Source organism: Babylonia areolata, chromosome 5, assembly GCF_041734735.1.
Source record: "Babylonia areolata isolate BAREFJ2019XMU chromosome 5, ASM4173473v1, whole genome shotgun sequence".
Taxonomy (NCBI): domain Eukaryota; kingdom Metazoa; phylum Mollusca; class Gastropoda; order Neogastropoda; family Buccinidae; genus Babylonia; species Babylonia areolata.
The window spans coordinates 49088037-49105536 of NC_134880.1; the positions used below are offsets into that span (position 1 = coordinate 49088037).

At 43.8% G+C, this 17500-nt stretch overlaps 1 protein-coding gene across 1 annotated transcript in view; it reads right to left on the reverse strand.

Moving 5' to 3' along the window:
• Positions 1–6896: 6896 nt before the first annotated feature.
• The window catches only part of LOC143282125 (anionic trypsin-2-like), an 11371-nt gene continuing 767 nt past the window's right edge, over positions 6897–17500 (reverse strand). The window contains exons 2-7 of the mRNA XM_076587642.1: positions 14298–14489; positions 11378–11460; positions 10681–10769; positions 9594–9859; positions 7878–8032; positions 6897–7129 (exon numbers count right to left, since the gene is read on the reverse strand). Coding sequence (XP_076443757.1) covers positions 6965–7129; positions 7878–8032; positions 9594–9859; positions 10681–10769; positions 11378–11460; positions 14298–14489 — 950 coding nt within the window. The 3' untranslated portion in view covers positions 6897–6964. The remainder of the gene's footprint in view (positions 7130–7877; positions 8033–9593; positions 9860–10680; positions 10770–11377; positions 11461–14297; positions 14490–17500) is intronic.

The window sequence follows — 17500 nt, forward strand, 5'->3', positions numbered from 1 at the left end:
GCTATGCGAGTTTTGTTGTTGTCGTTGTTGTTTTATTCAGTTGTTTTGATAATACAATTCTAAGACCCACGTCTACTTCTTTCCGACTGTTAACAAATAAATGTTGGTATTAAGACCAAAACAGAGAGAGAGAGAGAGAGAGAGAGAGAGAGAGAGAGAGAGAGAACACTGAACACTTTAATATCAATAGCTTTACAGCCCTAATGACATGGGGGTTCATAATACAAATAACAACATGCATCAATAGTAATAATATTGATGAAAACCAAAGCCAAAACGAAATCAATCAATCTGGAGAGAGAGAGAGAGAGAGAGAGAGAGAGAGAGAGAGAGAGAGACGGAGACAGAGAAAGAGACGGAGACAGAGGCAGACAGACAGATAAACAGTCAGAGACAAAGGCAAGCCAGGCAGACAGAGATAAAAACGACATATCGCTTAAAATTTGGTTTTCAAACGAAAAACGAGTGACAGAGATAACGAAAGGCTGGTATTCATATCTCGAAAAAAGGAATGGCATTGAATTTAATCAAAAAGAAAAGAAAAGAAAGAAACAAAATAAAACAAAAACAAAAACAAAGCGAAGAAAATAAAACAAAATGAAATCACCGAAAAACACAAAAGGCAGATAAGGAGGAAAGAAGATCAACGAAGCTTCGTGAGAAAACTAACGAGACGTAACAGATGTTTTTCAGTGTCGTCAGACAATGGGTCGGCCTGCCTTTCTCCTGGCAACGTCACAAAAAAGAAAGGTTGTCAACTAAGTCAACAACAACAACAACAACAACAACAACAACGAAAAATCGACAGCCGTAGGCGAATTGCTGGGTGTGTTGGCCAAATGGTTCCTGGGATTCTCGCCTACATGTTCAGAGTTCGATCCCCGGATTCCGATCATCTGTTGGGTGAAGTGCAGAGATTTCTGTCCCCTGTCTCCCAGATCAGAATATGCACAAACATACGAGTCCCTGAACCCTCACACTTGGCGTCCAAGTCTGGCCTTAAAACCCACCTCTTCCCAAAATAGCCTCCCTTCCCTGCCTCTTCCTTGTCTTTAGTTTCTCCAGTTTTAGAGTTATGCGTGCGTGAGAATGACTGGTGCGAAAGCGCTTAGATTTGTCTATACACAAGATTCAGCGCTATATAAGTACCATTATTATTATTATTATTATTATTATACGCACGCAGATGATCAAACACGCACTTTTAAGATCCTGTAATCCATGTCGGCATTCGGTGGATTATAGAAACACGAAAATACCCAGCATGCATAAACTACGACATATCTAAATAACTAGCAAATTGATGTTGGTTGTATAATGGACAGGGGAAGGACAGCGGTGCTGATGATGGTAGTGATGAAGGCGGTGGCGAGACGATGGGGGTGTGGGGAGGAGACGTCAAGCATGAAAAGTGTGCTGATAAAGTATTGCCTGTTTTACATTTGTCTCGTACTGTATTTCACTGTATTGTATTGTATTGCATTTCACGGTAATGTATTGTATTAATCTTTAAGTCAAGCTTTCTCTGTGAGAAATCAGGGTTGCTCTCCCCGGGGAAAACGCGTCAACAGTGCAGCGCCACCCATAGGCTTTTTTCTGTCTGCAAGGGTATGGGTTTACTATCAAAGTAGAATTTCTGCAAAAACTTTGCCAGGGACAGCGGTACTAATACCCAGACCATCACTCAAGGTGTAGTGGACGAGGGGTGCGGGGTGGGCGTTGGGGGGTTTAAACTTCCCGGTCCATATAAGGGATTTGAAGGCACGGGCACTGGCCACTAGACCAGTTTAACAAATATAAATGTATGTTATCTTTTTGTTCACATAATTATTCATTTGGTCCATGCTTTTGTGTGTGGGAGTACAGCCATTCATTCGTTATTACGTATTTTACTCTGAAGAGTTTTGATGCTAAATACTAAACATGATGTGCTGGCCAGTCTGATGGAAATTTCGTAAAATACTGGAACATTAATTTGCTTGGAAAGGTCATATCCATCATGTGGTCTCGTAGACACGCGGGGGCACCACACATTTGGCAACCAGCTTCCTTCATCCCTCGCGGGAGTCTGTCGTTCTGACTGTCTCACTCAGGGTCAGACCTGTCCTCCCATCTTTTCTTCTGCTTTCCTTTTCTTGCTCCCTGCAGAAAAGTCTTGGCCATTCCTGACGTACGCGAGATGCGACCATACCACGTTTGGAAAAGTGGGGAAATTAAAGAAAAGAAAAGAAAAAAAGAATAGGTGTGTGCATGTTTTTTTCACGTCCATTTAATGTTTTACACCATAATCATGATTAGAATTTCTTTAAAGACAAAAGGAGAAGAAAGGTATAGGCAAAGAAACTAACGTTTGACGGAGTCATCATAACCCCTCTCTCTCTCTATCTCATGTGTTTTTTTTTAATTTTTATTTTAAATTTGACTGATAAGACTATGCAGACCTACTCCAACCGCCAACAAATCTTTCGTATCATCTTCGCCCTCGGATCCCATGTCAGGAGTGGGCAAAGCGTGTTTGTATGCACACAAGTTCTTTATTTTTATTGTATGTGTGTTTGTAGGTACAAACAGCTGAAGGCTCCCACTGCAGAGAAATGTAGGCTACTGGACCATTGCTCGAATTTTCGTCGGAACGTTGCATGTACACTGTTAACAGGATTCTCTCTGTGTCTGTGTCTGTCTGATTATTGTTTAGTCTGTTTGTTTGTCTGTTTGTCGGACGAACTGTTTGCTTGCCTGCGACTCTTTCTGTCTTTGCCTGCCTGTCTGTCCCTTTCTGCTTGTCTAGCTCTGTCTTTTATCCGCTTGTATTTCTGCCTGTTTGCCTGTTTGTCTGACTAATTGTCTGTCTCTTTTTCACTCTGTGTATCTGCCCCTTGTTGTTTAATGTTCTGTGACCAACGTTTTTCTCCAGTGCGCACACAGGCACGCAGGATCCAACACAAATAAACATAATAACAAAAGAACTGACAGACAGACAAACACCAAAACCTCATCAAAACATACAAACACACAATAACGTACATAAGCGCGTAAGCACTCCCTGGGCCTCACGCCCTCGCATAATTGCACCCCCCCCACATGCCCCCCCCCCCCCCCCCCCCCCCACACAGCTACCCCCCCCCCCCCCCCACACACACACACACAGATACCGACATTACGGGAAAACCACAACCTGCCGACACCCAACAGGTGCAAGGGAATGTTAACCTAAACGGGGCGAAAATGTCATTGAAACATGTATTGCAAAAGGCGGAAAAAAAAATCCCCACTATGCTTTAATAGCTTATTTGTCGTGCCATACTGACCAGTAGTGAACCCTCTCGTGGACACAATGTGACATGCTGGATTTTTTATTTTTATGTAGGGATCTGTTTGTCAATGATATCCTTCTAACTTCTGACAGCAAATGTTTCCATTAATTTATCTCTGAACATGGTGTGAAACGTCCGGACACCAAACAAGGCAACTGGAAGTTTTGAACAAACCTTTACAATCCCTGTCAGCGACGCTGTATTTGTTGGTTTGGAACTATTTGTAATCGTTTTCGCCCTGGTGACATTTTGGGAAAGAAATATTGACATTCAAATGAAACAGACTGGATTTTGTTTTCTGCCAGTTATTGTCTGCACGTTGAAAATACTAACCGTTATCCATTGTGACTGCAACACTCTCTTTGTCTTCCCCATCCCCAGAACTGCGTCTTTTAATGTATTACTTTTCTTTTGGGAAAGGAGGGAGGGAGGATTATTCCGTTTTTAGGTGTACTTCTTGAGTGAAAACCTCGTCCCTTTCTTCTTGATTGAAACCATCTGATGGTTCTTCGTTTGAACTGGTCACATAATCATTTGATCCTTATACCACTGAAAACATTTGTATAACTTTTGAGTTTGAATGTACGTTTTGTTAATACTGAATCACCCGCACAGGGTCTCACCCATTCCGTCTAACAGCTTTCCTCCCTATCTTCCTGGTTTTCTTGTGTGATATGGTAGTGCGTCATCTCCTTGGAAGTGTTACTCTGGAAGTTTAGAATGGTACATTTTCTTTGATCTCTTTTGAGATCATTGAATACTGTCAAGAGCACTTTTCCACCATCTGACAAGTTTCAAAAGACTGCAGTCACAGGCCAGATTTCTGTTTCTTCAGCAGCTCACAGTCTGAATTATTTCGGCAGTCTTGCGTTTCCTTCATATGTCAGACAAACTGGGTCCTTTTGTGTCACTTCACGCTCTGATGTTCGAAGTGAAAAGAGAGGGTATGGGAGTTAATCATCGAGATCATTGCTTTTTGACTCACTTGTGTAAACAAAGTGAGTCTATGTTTTAACCCGGTGTTCGGTTGTCTGTGCGTGTGTGTGTGTGTGTGTGTGTGTGTGTGTGTGTGTGTGTGTGTGTGTGTGTGTGTGTGTGTGTGTGTGTGTGTGTGTGTGTGTGTGTCCGTGTGTCTGTGTGTCCGTGGTAAACTTTAACATTGACATTTTCTCTGCAAATACTTTGTCAGTTGACACCAACTCTGGCATAAAAATAGGAAAAATTCAGTTCTTTCCAGTCATCTTGTTTAAAACAATTTTGCACCTCTGGGATGGGCACAAAATAAAAGAAGCCTAATTATATGCAAACTGCATTTACTGTTATATTTATATTTTTTGTATTCTCTAAACTTAGCACTTTGACCTCTTTTTCTGACACAACAACAAGAGGAGTCATTATTATCATTTTTTGTTCAAACAGGAACTTCTTTTGCTAAGCATGGAATTTTTATTTATTTTGCAAACGTTTTGGTGCAGATAGTAAAAAAGGGAAATTACTCTGTAATTAATGCTAGGGGACTTAATTTATCACAAGTGAGTCTTGAAGGCCTTGCCTCTCTTGGTTTTTTTTCATGCAGCAATCGTGATAATATGTGGCTGAATGTCCTGTTGTCTCGTTCCACCTGACCAGTTGTTTGAGGATGGTACGAAGCTGCAACACGATGATCGATTCCCAAGAGGAACTGATCGTAACTCACTCTGGACGGCCAGCCTTCTTCTCTTCTGTTCACCACAGACATCTGATGTCCACTGGGTGTCTGAATGATGATGATATGGATTATATAGTGCCTGTCTTCGGTCAGAGACCAAACTGAGCACTTTACAAACACGGAGTCCTTTGCAAGACAAGCTGCCTGCCTGGTCAGAGGCGAGTGACAGCTGCCACTGGGCGCTCATCATTTGTTTCCAGTGTCGATGTCATTCAACCAGGTTTCAGTCACGTACGCGCGCGCGCATGCACGCACACACACAGGCACAGACAGACAGACAGACAGACAGACAGACAGACACACACACACACACACACACACACACACACACACACACACACACACACACACACACACACACACACACACACACACACACAGATATGTAACATTTTTACGTGCATGACATGTTTTGTTTCTTTATTTACCCCGCCCTGTAGGCAGCCATACACCGTTCAACATGCGTATTTGATCTTCTGCGTGCCAAAAGCACTTGTCGGTAAAAATGCCCTACGTCTTCATCCTCCTCTTTAATGTGAGAACACGATGTCAGTAGCGGTGGAACACTGTCATCGTCGCCCCTTTTGTCGTTCGCACTGAAGAGAAATAAGCTGAGTTGAAAGACGAGAATGCTGTACACTGCACTCAGACATACATGCACACAAGAAGACAGTTTTCAGATGTGAATTTTAATGATTTTTTCAGACTGTAACTTAGCGATAATTGGGTGAAGGTCGGGTTTAAAGATCAAACAACACTAAACGTTTCGGGCATCAAATTTTTTGAATATAAATTTCTTTATCATTTCGCATTAGAATATTGTCAAATATTGTCATTTGCTTATCAGCTGATCAGTTGACATATTTAGCATTTTTGACAAATAATATTTTCACCCTATAATGTCAGTGGATATTTTTCAGCATGTCTTACAAATAACATTTCCAGCATAATTTATTGTCAGTGGATATTTTTTGGCATGCCTGACAATCAATGCTTTCTTTATATTATGAGTGTACCATTTTAGCACGCTAATGAATAACATCTTTAGCATATTTGCCAATGGAGATATTTCATCATGTTTGACAAATAATATCTTTTTTTTAGCATGCCTGATAAATATTTTCTGCGCATACAGTAGTGTACGGATATTTTGCTAGCAAACTGTCAACAGATATATATATATATATATATATATATATATATGTGTATGTGTGTGTGTGTGTGTGTGTGTGTGTGTGTGTGTGTGTGTGTGTGTGTGTGTGTGTGTACAGTGCGTGCATGTGTGAGTGTGCACAAGGTTTTTTTCTTCTTGATATGCACTTGTATGTATCTTGATTTCTACTGTATCTGTGTGTATGATTTTCGATTTATGTTCGTACCTTGTTATATACTATCCCCCCAATACTCCTTGCGACCCCGTTACACTTGGTAATAAAGACATATTCTATTCTATTATATATATATATATATATATATATATATATATATATATATATATATATATATATATATATACGCGCGCGCGCGTGTGTGTGTGTGTGTGTGTGTGTGTGTGTGCGCGTGCGTGCGATATAAGATAGTATATTACAGTACTATCAACGGATATTTCTTCAACAAACTTACCAATTAACATTTGCAGCATGCCTCACAAATAATGTATGTTTTAGCATGCTGTCAACGGACATTTTGCTAGATTACTGTCAATGATATATATATATATATATATATATATATATATATATATTATTACTATACTGTCAACGGATACTATTTCTCAGCATACTGTCAACGGATATTTTGCTAAACTGCTGTCAACAGATATGATATATATATATATATATATATATTTTTTTTTTTTTTTTTTTTTCCATTACTATACTGTCAACGGATATTTCTTCAGCATACTGTCTACAGATATCTTATTTTCCCCCAATGAAACACGCTATGCAGTGATGTGCTGGTTGATCCAGTCGAGGTACTCCGACACACGGGTGTAGACCCCGGGCATGTACTTCCAGCCACAGCCGTAACCCCATGACACCACGCCCACCAGGTTCCACTGCTTGGTCACCTCGTCCTGACACACCATGGGGCCCCCGCTGTCTCCCTGTGGGGGTGGGGGTGGGGAGGGGTGGGGGAACCAGAGGTGAGACGTGATATAAGACAAAATAAGACAAGAAAAGAGAGGAAGACGGGAGAGGACAGGACAGGACAGGATAGGACAGAACAGGACAGGATACAATTGGATGGAGTAGGACAGTATAAGACGAGATTTGGGACTTGTAAGATAAGACATACAGGACAAGACAAGACACGACAGAACAGAATACAATATGATGAAACAGGACAAGACAAAAAAAGACAAGACAGGACAGGACAGGGTAGGATATGACAAGATATGACAAGGCAAGTCAGGACATCACAGGATAGGATAGGATAGGATAAGACAAGACAAGACAGGACAAGACAGGACAGACAGGACAGGATATGATAAGACAGAACAAGCAGGACATGATAGAACAGGATAGCACAGGATAAGACAGGACAAGACAGGACAGGACAGCATAGGATGTGACAAGATATGACAAGATAAGTCGGGACATCACAGGACATGACAGGACAGGGTAGTATAGGATAGGATAAGACAGGACAGGGCATGAAGGACAGGACATGATATAATTATGATAAAAACAGGACAATACAAGAAAAGACAAGACAGGACAGGATAGGATATGACAAGACAAGTCAGGATATCACAGGATATGATAGGACAAACACACACATCCCCTCCCGCCCCGCCACCCCCCCCCCCCCCCCCCCACCAAACACCCACACACCGTCCAACGTGTTTTTACCTGACACGCGTCCTTGCCTCCCTCCTCAGGCAGACCGGCACAGATGTGTTTGTGGGTGATCTTGCCGTGGCCGATGGAGTTCAGGTAGAACTGACATGTCTCCACGGGGATGATCGGCACGTCTACCTCCCGCAGGTACTCCTGGGCATTTCCACCTGTACCCCAGCCACACACCCCACAACAGTCCTGTTAATTCTAGAGTCAAGCCAAAGACCATACATACATGTCTATCTATCTATTTGTATGTATACATCTCTCTCTCCCTCTCTCTCTGTGTGTGTGTGTGTGTGTGTGTGTGTGTGTGTGTGTGTGTGTGTGTGTGTGTGTGTGTGTGTGCATCACTACCACCACCACAAAACCCCCACCTCCAAAACCAACGACCCCAACGAGTGACACACCACCACCACCACCATCACCACCACCACCACCACCACTACCACCACCACAGAAATCCCACCCCAAACACCTATAACCCCAGCCAGTAACACACCACGATTATCACCACCACTACCACCACCACCACCACCACAAAAATCCCACCCCCAAACCTATGACCCCAGCCAGTGACACACCACCACCACCACCACCACTCCCACCCCACCAACAACTGACCAGCCCTAGTATGACCCCAAACCGTGACACACCACCACCACCACATCCCCCCCCCTCCCCGCCAAAGAACAAGAACAACAACAACAAAAAATAAACAAACCTATGACCCCAGCAAGTGACACATCACCACGCCCCCCCCCCCCCCCCAAAAAAAAAGCAAGAAAGACAAACCTACAACAACAAAACCTATGATCCCAGCCAGTGACACACCATCACCACCAACACCCCCAACCCCACCCCCAAACCTATGACTCCAGCCAGTGACACACCATCACCACCACCACCCCCAACCCCACCCCCAAACCTATGATCCCAGCCAGTGACACACCATCACCACCACCACCCCCAACCCCACCCACAAACCTATGACCCCAGCCAGTGACACACCACCACCACCACCACCACAAAAATCCCACCCCCAAACCTATGACCCCAGCCAGTGACACACCACCACCACCACCACCACTCCCACCCCACCAACAACTGACCAGCCCTAGTATGACCCCAAACCGTGACACACCACCACCACCACATCCCCCCCCTCCCCACCAAAGAACAAGAACAACAACAACAAACAAATAAACAAACCTATGACCCCAGCAAGTGACACATCACCACGACCACCCCCCCCCCCCCCCGAAAAAAAAAAAGCAAGAAAGACAAACCTACAACAACAAAACCTATGATCCCAGCCAGTGACACACCATCACCACCCCCACCCCCACCCCTACCCCCAAACCTATGATCCCAGCCAGTGACACACCATCACCACCCCCACCCCCACCCCCAAACCTATGGTCCCAGCCAGTGACACACCACCACCACCACCACCCCCAACCCCACCCCCAAACCTATGACCCCAGCCAGTGACACACCACCACCACCACCACCAACCCCACCCCCAAACCTATGACCCCAGCCAGTGACACACCACCACCACCCCCACCCCCAACCCCACCCCCAAACCTATGATCCCAGCCAGTGACACACCATCACCACCACCACCCTCAACCCCACCCACAAACCTATGACCCCAGCCAGTGATACACCACCAGCATCACCACCAACCCCACCCCCAAACCAATGACCCCAGCCAACACTGACCAGCCCTCGTGTGACCCCAGCCTGTGACGGTACAGATCCGGCCTGTCAGGTTCAGGCCGGCGGTGGGCAGGCAGGCCGCCCGCACATCCGGCCCGTCCAGATGGATCGGGGTGTACAGCTTGACGATGGCGATGTCGTTGGCCTTGGTGATGTTGTCGTAGTGCTCGTGGCGGACGATCTTGGACACCACGCGCACGTTGGCGGTGGCCAGTTCCCCGATGTAGTTGGTGCCGACCCCCACGGACCAATAGTCTGGGCCTTCGTCACTGTTCGGAGAGAACAGCCAGGTCAAATCATGGCAAGTCAAGTAAAGCCACTTCAAGTCAAGCCAAGTCAAGCAAAGTCAGTCCAAGTAAAGTCACGCCCAACAAAGCCGTGCCGAGCCGATTCAAGTCAATTCAAGTCAAGTCAAGCTTCGTCGAGTCAAACCAATTCAAGCCCAGCAAAGCCAAACAAAGCCATGCCACAGTCAAGAAAAGTCAAGCCAGGCAAAGTCAAACCAAACCAAGCCAAGTCATGCCGAGCCACGTCAAGTCAAGTCAAACTGAGTCAATTCAAACGATGCCGAACCAAGTCAAATCAAGCCAAGCTAAGTTGAGTCAAGTCAAGTCATGTCGAGTCGAGTTGAGCCGAGCCAAGTCTAGTCAAGTCAAGTCAAGCTAATTCAAGTCAAGTCAAACCAAGTCACGTCAAGTCAAGCTAAGTCATGTAAAATCAAGTCGAGCCAATACAAGCCAAGTCAAGCTAAGTCAAACAAAGCCGTGCCAAGCCAATTCAAGTCAAATCGCCAAGCCAAGTCAGGTCAAGTCAAGTCAAGTCAAGCTAAGTCAAGTCAAGCCAAGCCAAGTTTAGTAAAATCAAACCTGAACAGATTAGGCTGAGTTTTTCCCGCCATGCATGCACTGAATAAATTGTTCTTTTCTTTTCTTTCTTCTTTTTTTTATATTTCAAAATCGTTAACCCTTTTTACCGTTTTTGCTTTATCTTGTTTATTTTGTTAATTTAAAGGAATCATAAAAGAACAGCGTTTCAAAAGACAACCGCTATAGTAACAAGAGTCCACACCGGATGATGCACCATGACGTACTATTTGAAGCAGTGGGCTGCGGTGAGAATATGCTGGTTGTCAATCAGGGTGCCTCCGCACAGGTGGTAACTCAGGTAGCGAAGAGACACCTGCACACAGTGACAATATGCTGGTTCTCAGATCAGAAGACACCTGAACACAGTGACAATATGCTGGTTCTCAGATCAGAAGACACCTGCACACAGTGACAATATGCTGGTTCTCAGATCAGAAGACACCTGCACACAGTGACAATATGCTGGTTCTCAGATCAGAAGACACCTGCACACAGTGACAATATGCTGGTTCTCAGATCAGAAGACACCTGCACACAGTGACAATATGCTGGTTGTCAGATCAGAAGACACCTGCACACAGTGACAATATGCTGGCTGTCAGTCAGAAGAGACACCTGCACACATATGTCAAAGACGTAAGTTGGCTTTTGAATACACTGAGCACACATACACACGCACGCATGCTCACACAGACACACAGAGACAGACAGACAGACACACACAGACACACAGACACAAACACACACACAGACACACACACACACACACACACACACACACACACACACACACACACACAACGGAAAGGGGAGAGCAACAAGAATCCCGTCTTTACAAGAGATTAGGTTGTCTGTTACGATCACTACTTACAAGACGACCTGCGGACTGACTGTAACCTCACAGACAATACACCTACCCACCTGCCAGGGGTACTCTCTGGGGTCAGCCCGCGTGCCCCCCACGATCCGGTGATTGTCTGTGTAGTCACGTGTCCCGCATGTCCCTGCACAGCACGTGACAAACGTCCTTCATGTTTACCGGCAGGTGGTGGATAATGTGACGTGCGTTCAACGGGTTCAATACTCAGTCTGAATTTTGTTTTGGAATTTAGAAAATCAGTGTAAAGTAACACGTACATACATGTGAAAGATGCTGTGAATGAATGAAGTTCGAAGCGAAAATGTATCTTGAATGCAGTTTGTGCAGCTAACAGCTGTGACTCTCGAGACCCACAAGCACGTATTTCATCTGCTCGTTACATTGTCAACGTGCTCTTTTTTTTTATCACTATACAGATGAACTGGTCGCACACACAGATCCAACAGTCCCCCAAAAGACCTTCAGATCTTCGGAGAGCTTGTGTCTCAGCGGAAAAGGGTGTGGCCACCTGTAGTGGACTGTTGTAAAATGGACAGTACTGTGGGTGTTCTGTTGTCATTGTTGGTGTGTCACAAGAGCCCGCCTCTCTAACAGTCCGTTCTTCATTTCTGTGCAAGTGCAGTGTTCTGAGCGAGAACAGAATGAATTGTTCAGCTCTTCTCAGATGGTGGTAGCTGTTCAGTCAGGTTGTTGCTGGGAGAGCTTACAGCCACCTGAACAGGGCTTTGATGATTGTTTTCTACCCTGGGTAAGAGACTTGCTGTTGCAGTGTCTTCACGTTTTTACCAAGCCGTCAGCTGTTTCGTTTCCACAGACTTAGGCAGGGATCCACCACAATGACAAGGTTGTATGGGATACAAGCGTGCTCCAGTGAAGAGGCTAACTGATCTACTTCCTTCTGGCTGAGGGTTTTGTGTGTATTGCTGACAAAGAAAGCATCTGTGAAGAATATCACTCATTGTCCTGTTTTAGGAAAGTCGGCTGCGGTCTACATTGCTGCTGTTTTGAGAGCTTCAATTTCCGCTTTAAAGTCCGCGGAGCACTTGCCAGTTGCACGAGTGATGTGTTCTTTTCCGTTCTTGTATCTGACGCCCTATTCACCTTCCCTACTTCTGGTAACTCCTGCGGCAGACCTGTCTGTCTAGGAAGGGATCCAGTTGTCATCTAAACTGATGGAAGTGATGGTCAGTGACTTCCTCTTTGGATCCGAATGGGAGATGTTGCTCTTTACAACGGAACTTCTGTCCGATGATTTGGCAGCGTTTTGTTTTCCTTTAAGGACATGAAGAACGAAGTGTACAGGAATGGTGGAATGACGTATGACTGGGTTTGTTGTCCAGCAGCTCAGGTGCCAGCGTCCTGCTGTGGTGCATGAGCCTGCGTTATATCCGCTGATATATGTTTGGGCACATGGGATGGTCCCGGGGCCTCAAGAAGTCTGCAGCTGGTGTCAGCACCTTGACATCTCTTCTGTCCGCCAGAGACCAGAGGGCAGCAACAGTGTCCATGAAAGATTGGTTTGCTTCTCATGGCCCCGTTATCACCCTCTCGCTTTCTATCTACACTCTAGCGAGCTTGAGTTATGTGTAGGTCAGGCATCTGGTCCCATATTTTAAAAGCATATGTGGTGTAGCGTATATGGATCGATGCACACACTTTGACGTCTTCTTGAAATCGAAACTGAAACTGTGCAGCTGTAGAGGACTCTCCACGTATTTTATTGCTTCATGAGTACGCTCTGGACAGCGCCTCACTGCATACTATACGGGTTTTTTTTTATTAAAAAAAAAATCTGAGCTAGCAGGAGTTTCGCAGAGTCTTAATTGGATTGGGGTCTTATAGGTAGTTATCGTGACGTCCACGTAAGTTTGCGAGGCGTCTTCTTGCAGTGCTAGTCCACTGATCTTCAGCTCGATTTTCTGAAGGTATGTGGAGAGGCTAAGACACTGTAGGTTGTCTTTTATTTGACGACATAAACAACACACACAAACAAACCGCATGATCAAACAAACAAAGAAATAAACAACTTAAAATAGTCTTCAGGCATGAAGGCCAAAAACACCAAACACTGCAGATCACAATCAACAAAAAGAATAAAGATATACCGATTGCATTGTCGAACTAATTCGTCCTTGATTAAAGGAAATGTCTAAATTCTCTCTTTTTAAGCCATCTCTCTCTCTCTCTCTCCCTCTTGTAAAAAAGTCTGATGCGCTTTGCTTGCAGCATTTTATAGGCTGATTTCATAACAATCATTATAATTCTGTTTATTTTTTTTTTTTATGACAACGCTTTGCCTAATTCGCATACTTTAAGCATGTCACACAACTATGCACGATTTTGCTCAAATACATACTGTATTGCATTTGCATTCTTTTCTTGAATAAAATCTTGTTTAATCCAATATAGGTAGATTTATCTTTAAAATTATTATATACATGCATAGATTATATACAGAGATTTTGTTAAAATCTTTGAATGATGAGCGAAAGTGCTGACGCCGTCAGCACAGCCTTGTCTTGTTTTGCCCAGGCACTTATTATATTTTATAGTATTCAATTAGTCATTCATTTTGTTGTATTTTATTTCATTTTATGTATGTATTTTCACAAACTTAAGGTGCTCTCTCAAAGCCTGATCAGCACGTCGGGTTTATGAAAAAGGTCAGGAATCTGCTGCCTTAAAAACATAGCAGATGTGCTGCAGCATTTATGGATCAGTCTGCACACTTTGACTCCTCCTTGAAACTGAAACTGAATCTTGAGGAGTTAATGATTAAAATAATATGTTATGAACTGTGTTGTTGGTTGCTGTTTTATTATTATTTTTTCAGATGTTAAAGATTTTTGTGCTCAACACATCTCATTTTGTTTTATTTGGTTGGGCAGTGCTGATATATCGCTGTGCAGTCGCCTGGATCGTAAGCAACTCTGTCAAAATGTCAAATCCCGATGGATGAACCTTGACCAGAAGAAGGCGAGCTGGTGGTTCCCGTTCCTGAGGTCACGTGACCGGAAGGGGAAGTGAGGGAGTTGTAGCAGCACTGAGTCAGGAACCCGCAGGCGTTTAAAGTGTAGTGGCTGAACCTTGAGGGACATCCGGTCTGGATGATGTGGCACTCCCCGTGGTAGATTGTTTCACAGTCTGATTCCCCTGGTGGGATAGTGGACATACAGATTGTGTCACATACAAATTGTGTCACTGTCCGACATCTCTGGTGGGGCAGTGGACATACAGATTGTGTCACATACAAATTGTGTCACAAACAGATTGTGTCACTGTCTGACACTACTGGTGGGATAGTGGACATACAGATTGTGTCACTTACAGATTGTGTCATAGTATGACACCACATGGTAGGATAGTGGACATACATATTGTATCATAGTATGACACCACATGGTGGGATAGTGGACATACAGATTGTGTCATAGTATGACACCACATGGTTGGATAGTGGACATACAGATTGTGTCATAGTATGACGCCCCATGGTGGGATAGTGGACATACATATTGTATCATAGTATGACACCACATGGTGGGATAGTGGACATACAGATTGTGTCATAGTATGACACCACATGGTGGGATAGTAGACATACAGATTGTGTCATAATATGACACCACATGGTGGGATAGTGGACATACAGATTGTGTCATAGTATGACACCACATGGTTGGATAGTGGACATACAGATTGTGTCATAGTATGACACTCCATGGTGGGATAGTGGACATACAGATTGTGTCATAGTATGACACTCCATGGTGGGATAGTGGACATACAGATTGTGTCATAGTATGACACTCCATGGTGGGGTAGTGGACATACAGATTGTGTCATAGTATGACACCACATGGTGGGATAGTAGACATACAGATTGTGTCATAGTATGACACTCCATGGTGGGATAGTGGACATACAGATTGTATCATAGTACGACACTCCATGGTGGGATAGTGGACATACAGATTGTGTCATAGTATGACGCCCCATGATGGAATAGCGGATATACAGATTGTGTCATAGTATGACACCACATGGTGGGATAGTGGACATACAGATTGTATCATAGTACGACACCACATGGTGGGATAGTAGTCATACAGATTGTGTCATAGTATGACACTCCATGGTGGGATAGTGGACATACAGATTGTATCATAGTATGACACCCCATGGTGGGATAGTGGACATACAGATTGTGTCATAGTATGACACTCCATGGTGGGATAGTGGACATACAGATTGTATCATAGTACGACACCACATGGTGGGATAGTAGTCATACAGATTGTGTCATAGTATGACACCCCATGGTGGGATAGTGGACATACAGATTGTATCATAGTATGACACCCCATGGTGGGATAGTGGACATACAGATTGTGTCATAGTATGACGCCCCATGGTGGGATAGTGGACATACAGATTGTGTCACATGCAGATTTTGTCACATACATATTGTGTCACATACAGTGTGTGTCACAGTTCGACATCTCTCGTGGTACAGTGGATATGGGGTGTCAGGACTTTCTGAGTGTCATCACGGTCATCGTCACCATTTTCATCACCGACATCAAAGACGTCATCATCATCGTCATATCTTCGTTTTTCAACATCTGTTGTTGTTGATGATCATGATGATGGTGACAATGGTGGCGTTGTTCCAGCTGCTAACGATTTTGTTGTTTGTTTGTGTCGTTGTTGTTGCTTTCGTCATTTTTCTTGTTATTCTTGTTCTGCGTCTTCTTATGTGAAAAGTCAATACTGTGAAAATGAAAGCAACTGTATACCCCCCAAAAAACGGAATATGGCTGCCTATATGGCTGGGTAAAAACGGTCATACACGTAAAAGCCCACTCGTGTACATACGAGTGAACGTGGGAGTTGCAGCCCACGAACGCAGAAAAAGAAGAAGAAGAAGAAGAAGAAGAAGAAGAAGAAGAAGAAGAAGAAAACAATGATGTCACCATATGGGAAGGTATTCACGTTATTGAAGAAATTACTTTTTTGTTGTTGTTTTATTTTTGTTTGTTTGTTGGTTGGTTGGTATTTTTGTTGTTGTTGTGTCTTTCGTGGGTTAGCGGAAAACATGGAAACTTGAAAGACGAATAATAAGTTTTATTCTTTTTGTACTGCCATTTACGTCGAGAAGCAAAATTACAAGTTTTAAGCTCAAATCACTATCAATCTGTCTAGATCTGTCTATCTATCTATCTATCTATCTAGCTAGCTAGCTATGCACATCTTAAGAAAAACTGCTACTTGGTGTCTCATATCAAAATTGATTGATATCGAATTACTAATGCTGTTGCTACAACTGCAACTACTTTTACTATATCTGAGTCTTTCTCCTTCTCTTTTTATCTTCTCTTTTCTGTTTCTACCTTTACTGCTGAATAGATATCAAGAGCAAATTCAAAACTCTGTGATTACTATACTCTCTGAACCCTGCGCCCGAACACCGCATGGGGTTCGAAAATGTGTCTATTAAAACGGTTTCCACGTTCATACAGATGTATGAAACGCAAGCAAAGGGAACTAACTGTTACAGTATTTCCAGCTGTGTCCACACGTGTCAGTGTGGAGGAAAAACCGTCGATTTCAGAACGTCATATTTTAAGCGTTTTTCTGCATCCATAAGACGTAAACTCCCTAAGGTCGAACGGGGTAAGTAGAGTCGTTTCAGCCAGTTTCATATTTTCAATTGAACATTTGAAAACACCAGCAGCTTCTGGGGCACATCATTTTGGGTTTTGATGGCCCGAGTATGATGTGGACTGAATTTTGAGAATCGATATCAGGCCACTGTAATGGACGTCTTTCAGAGTGTTGCTTACTTAAAATGCCTGAACAACCTTGCACATGTCTGTATCTCCAGGGACCAGTTCACTGATTCCCTAATAAACTTTCGTAGCCAGGTTCTAAACATATTCGTCGCCACCTACCATCTTAAAATCATGGACTGCCAGCATTGGAACTGTGGCAGAGGAGCCCGGATGTGGCTGTGTATGGGGGACTCAAAATGACCGGTGTGGGAGCAAAGCCACTGAAAACGGTGCAATTGATGGGGCAGCAAAAAGAAAGAAAAAAAAAGGAGATGCTTGTCTCACATCATGCAGCCATACACGCTCTGAAATTTTAAAGACCTCGATTTC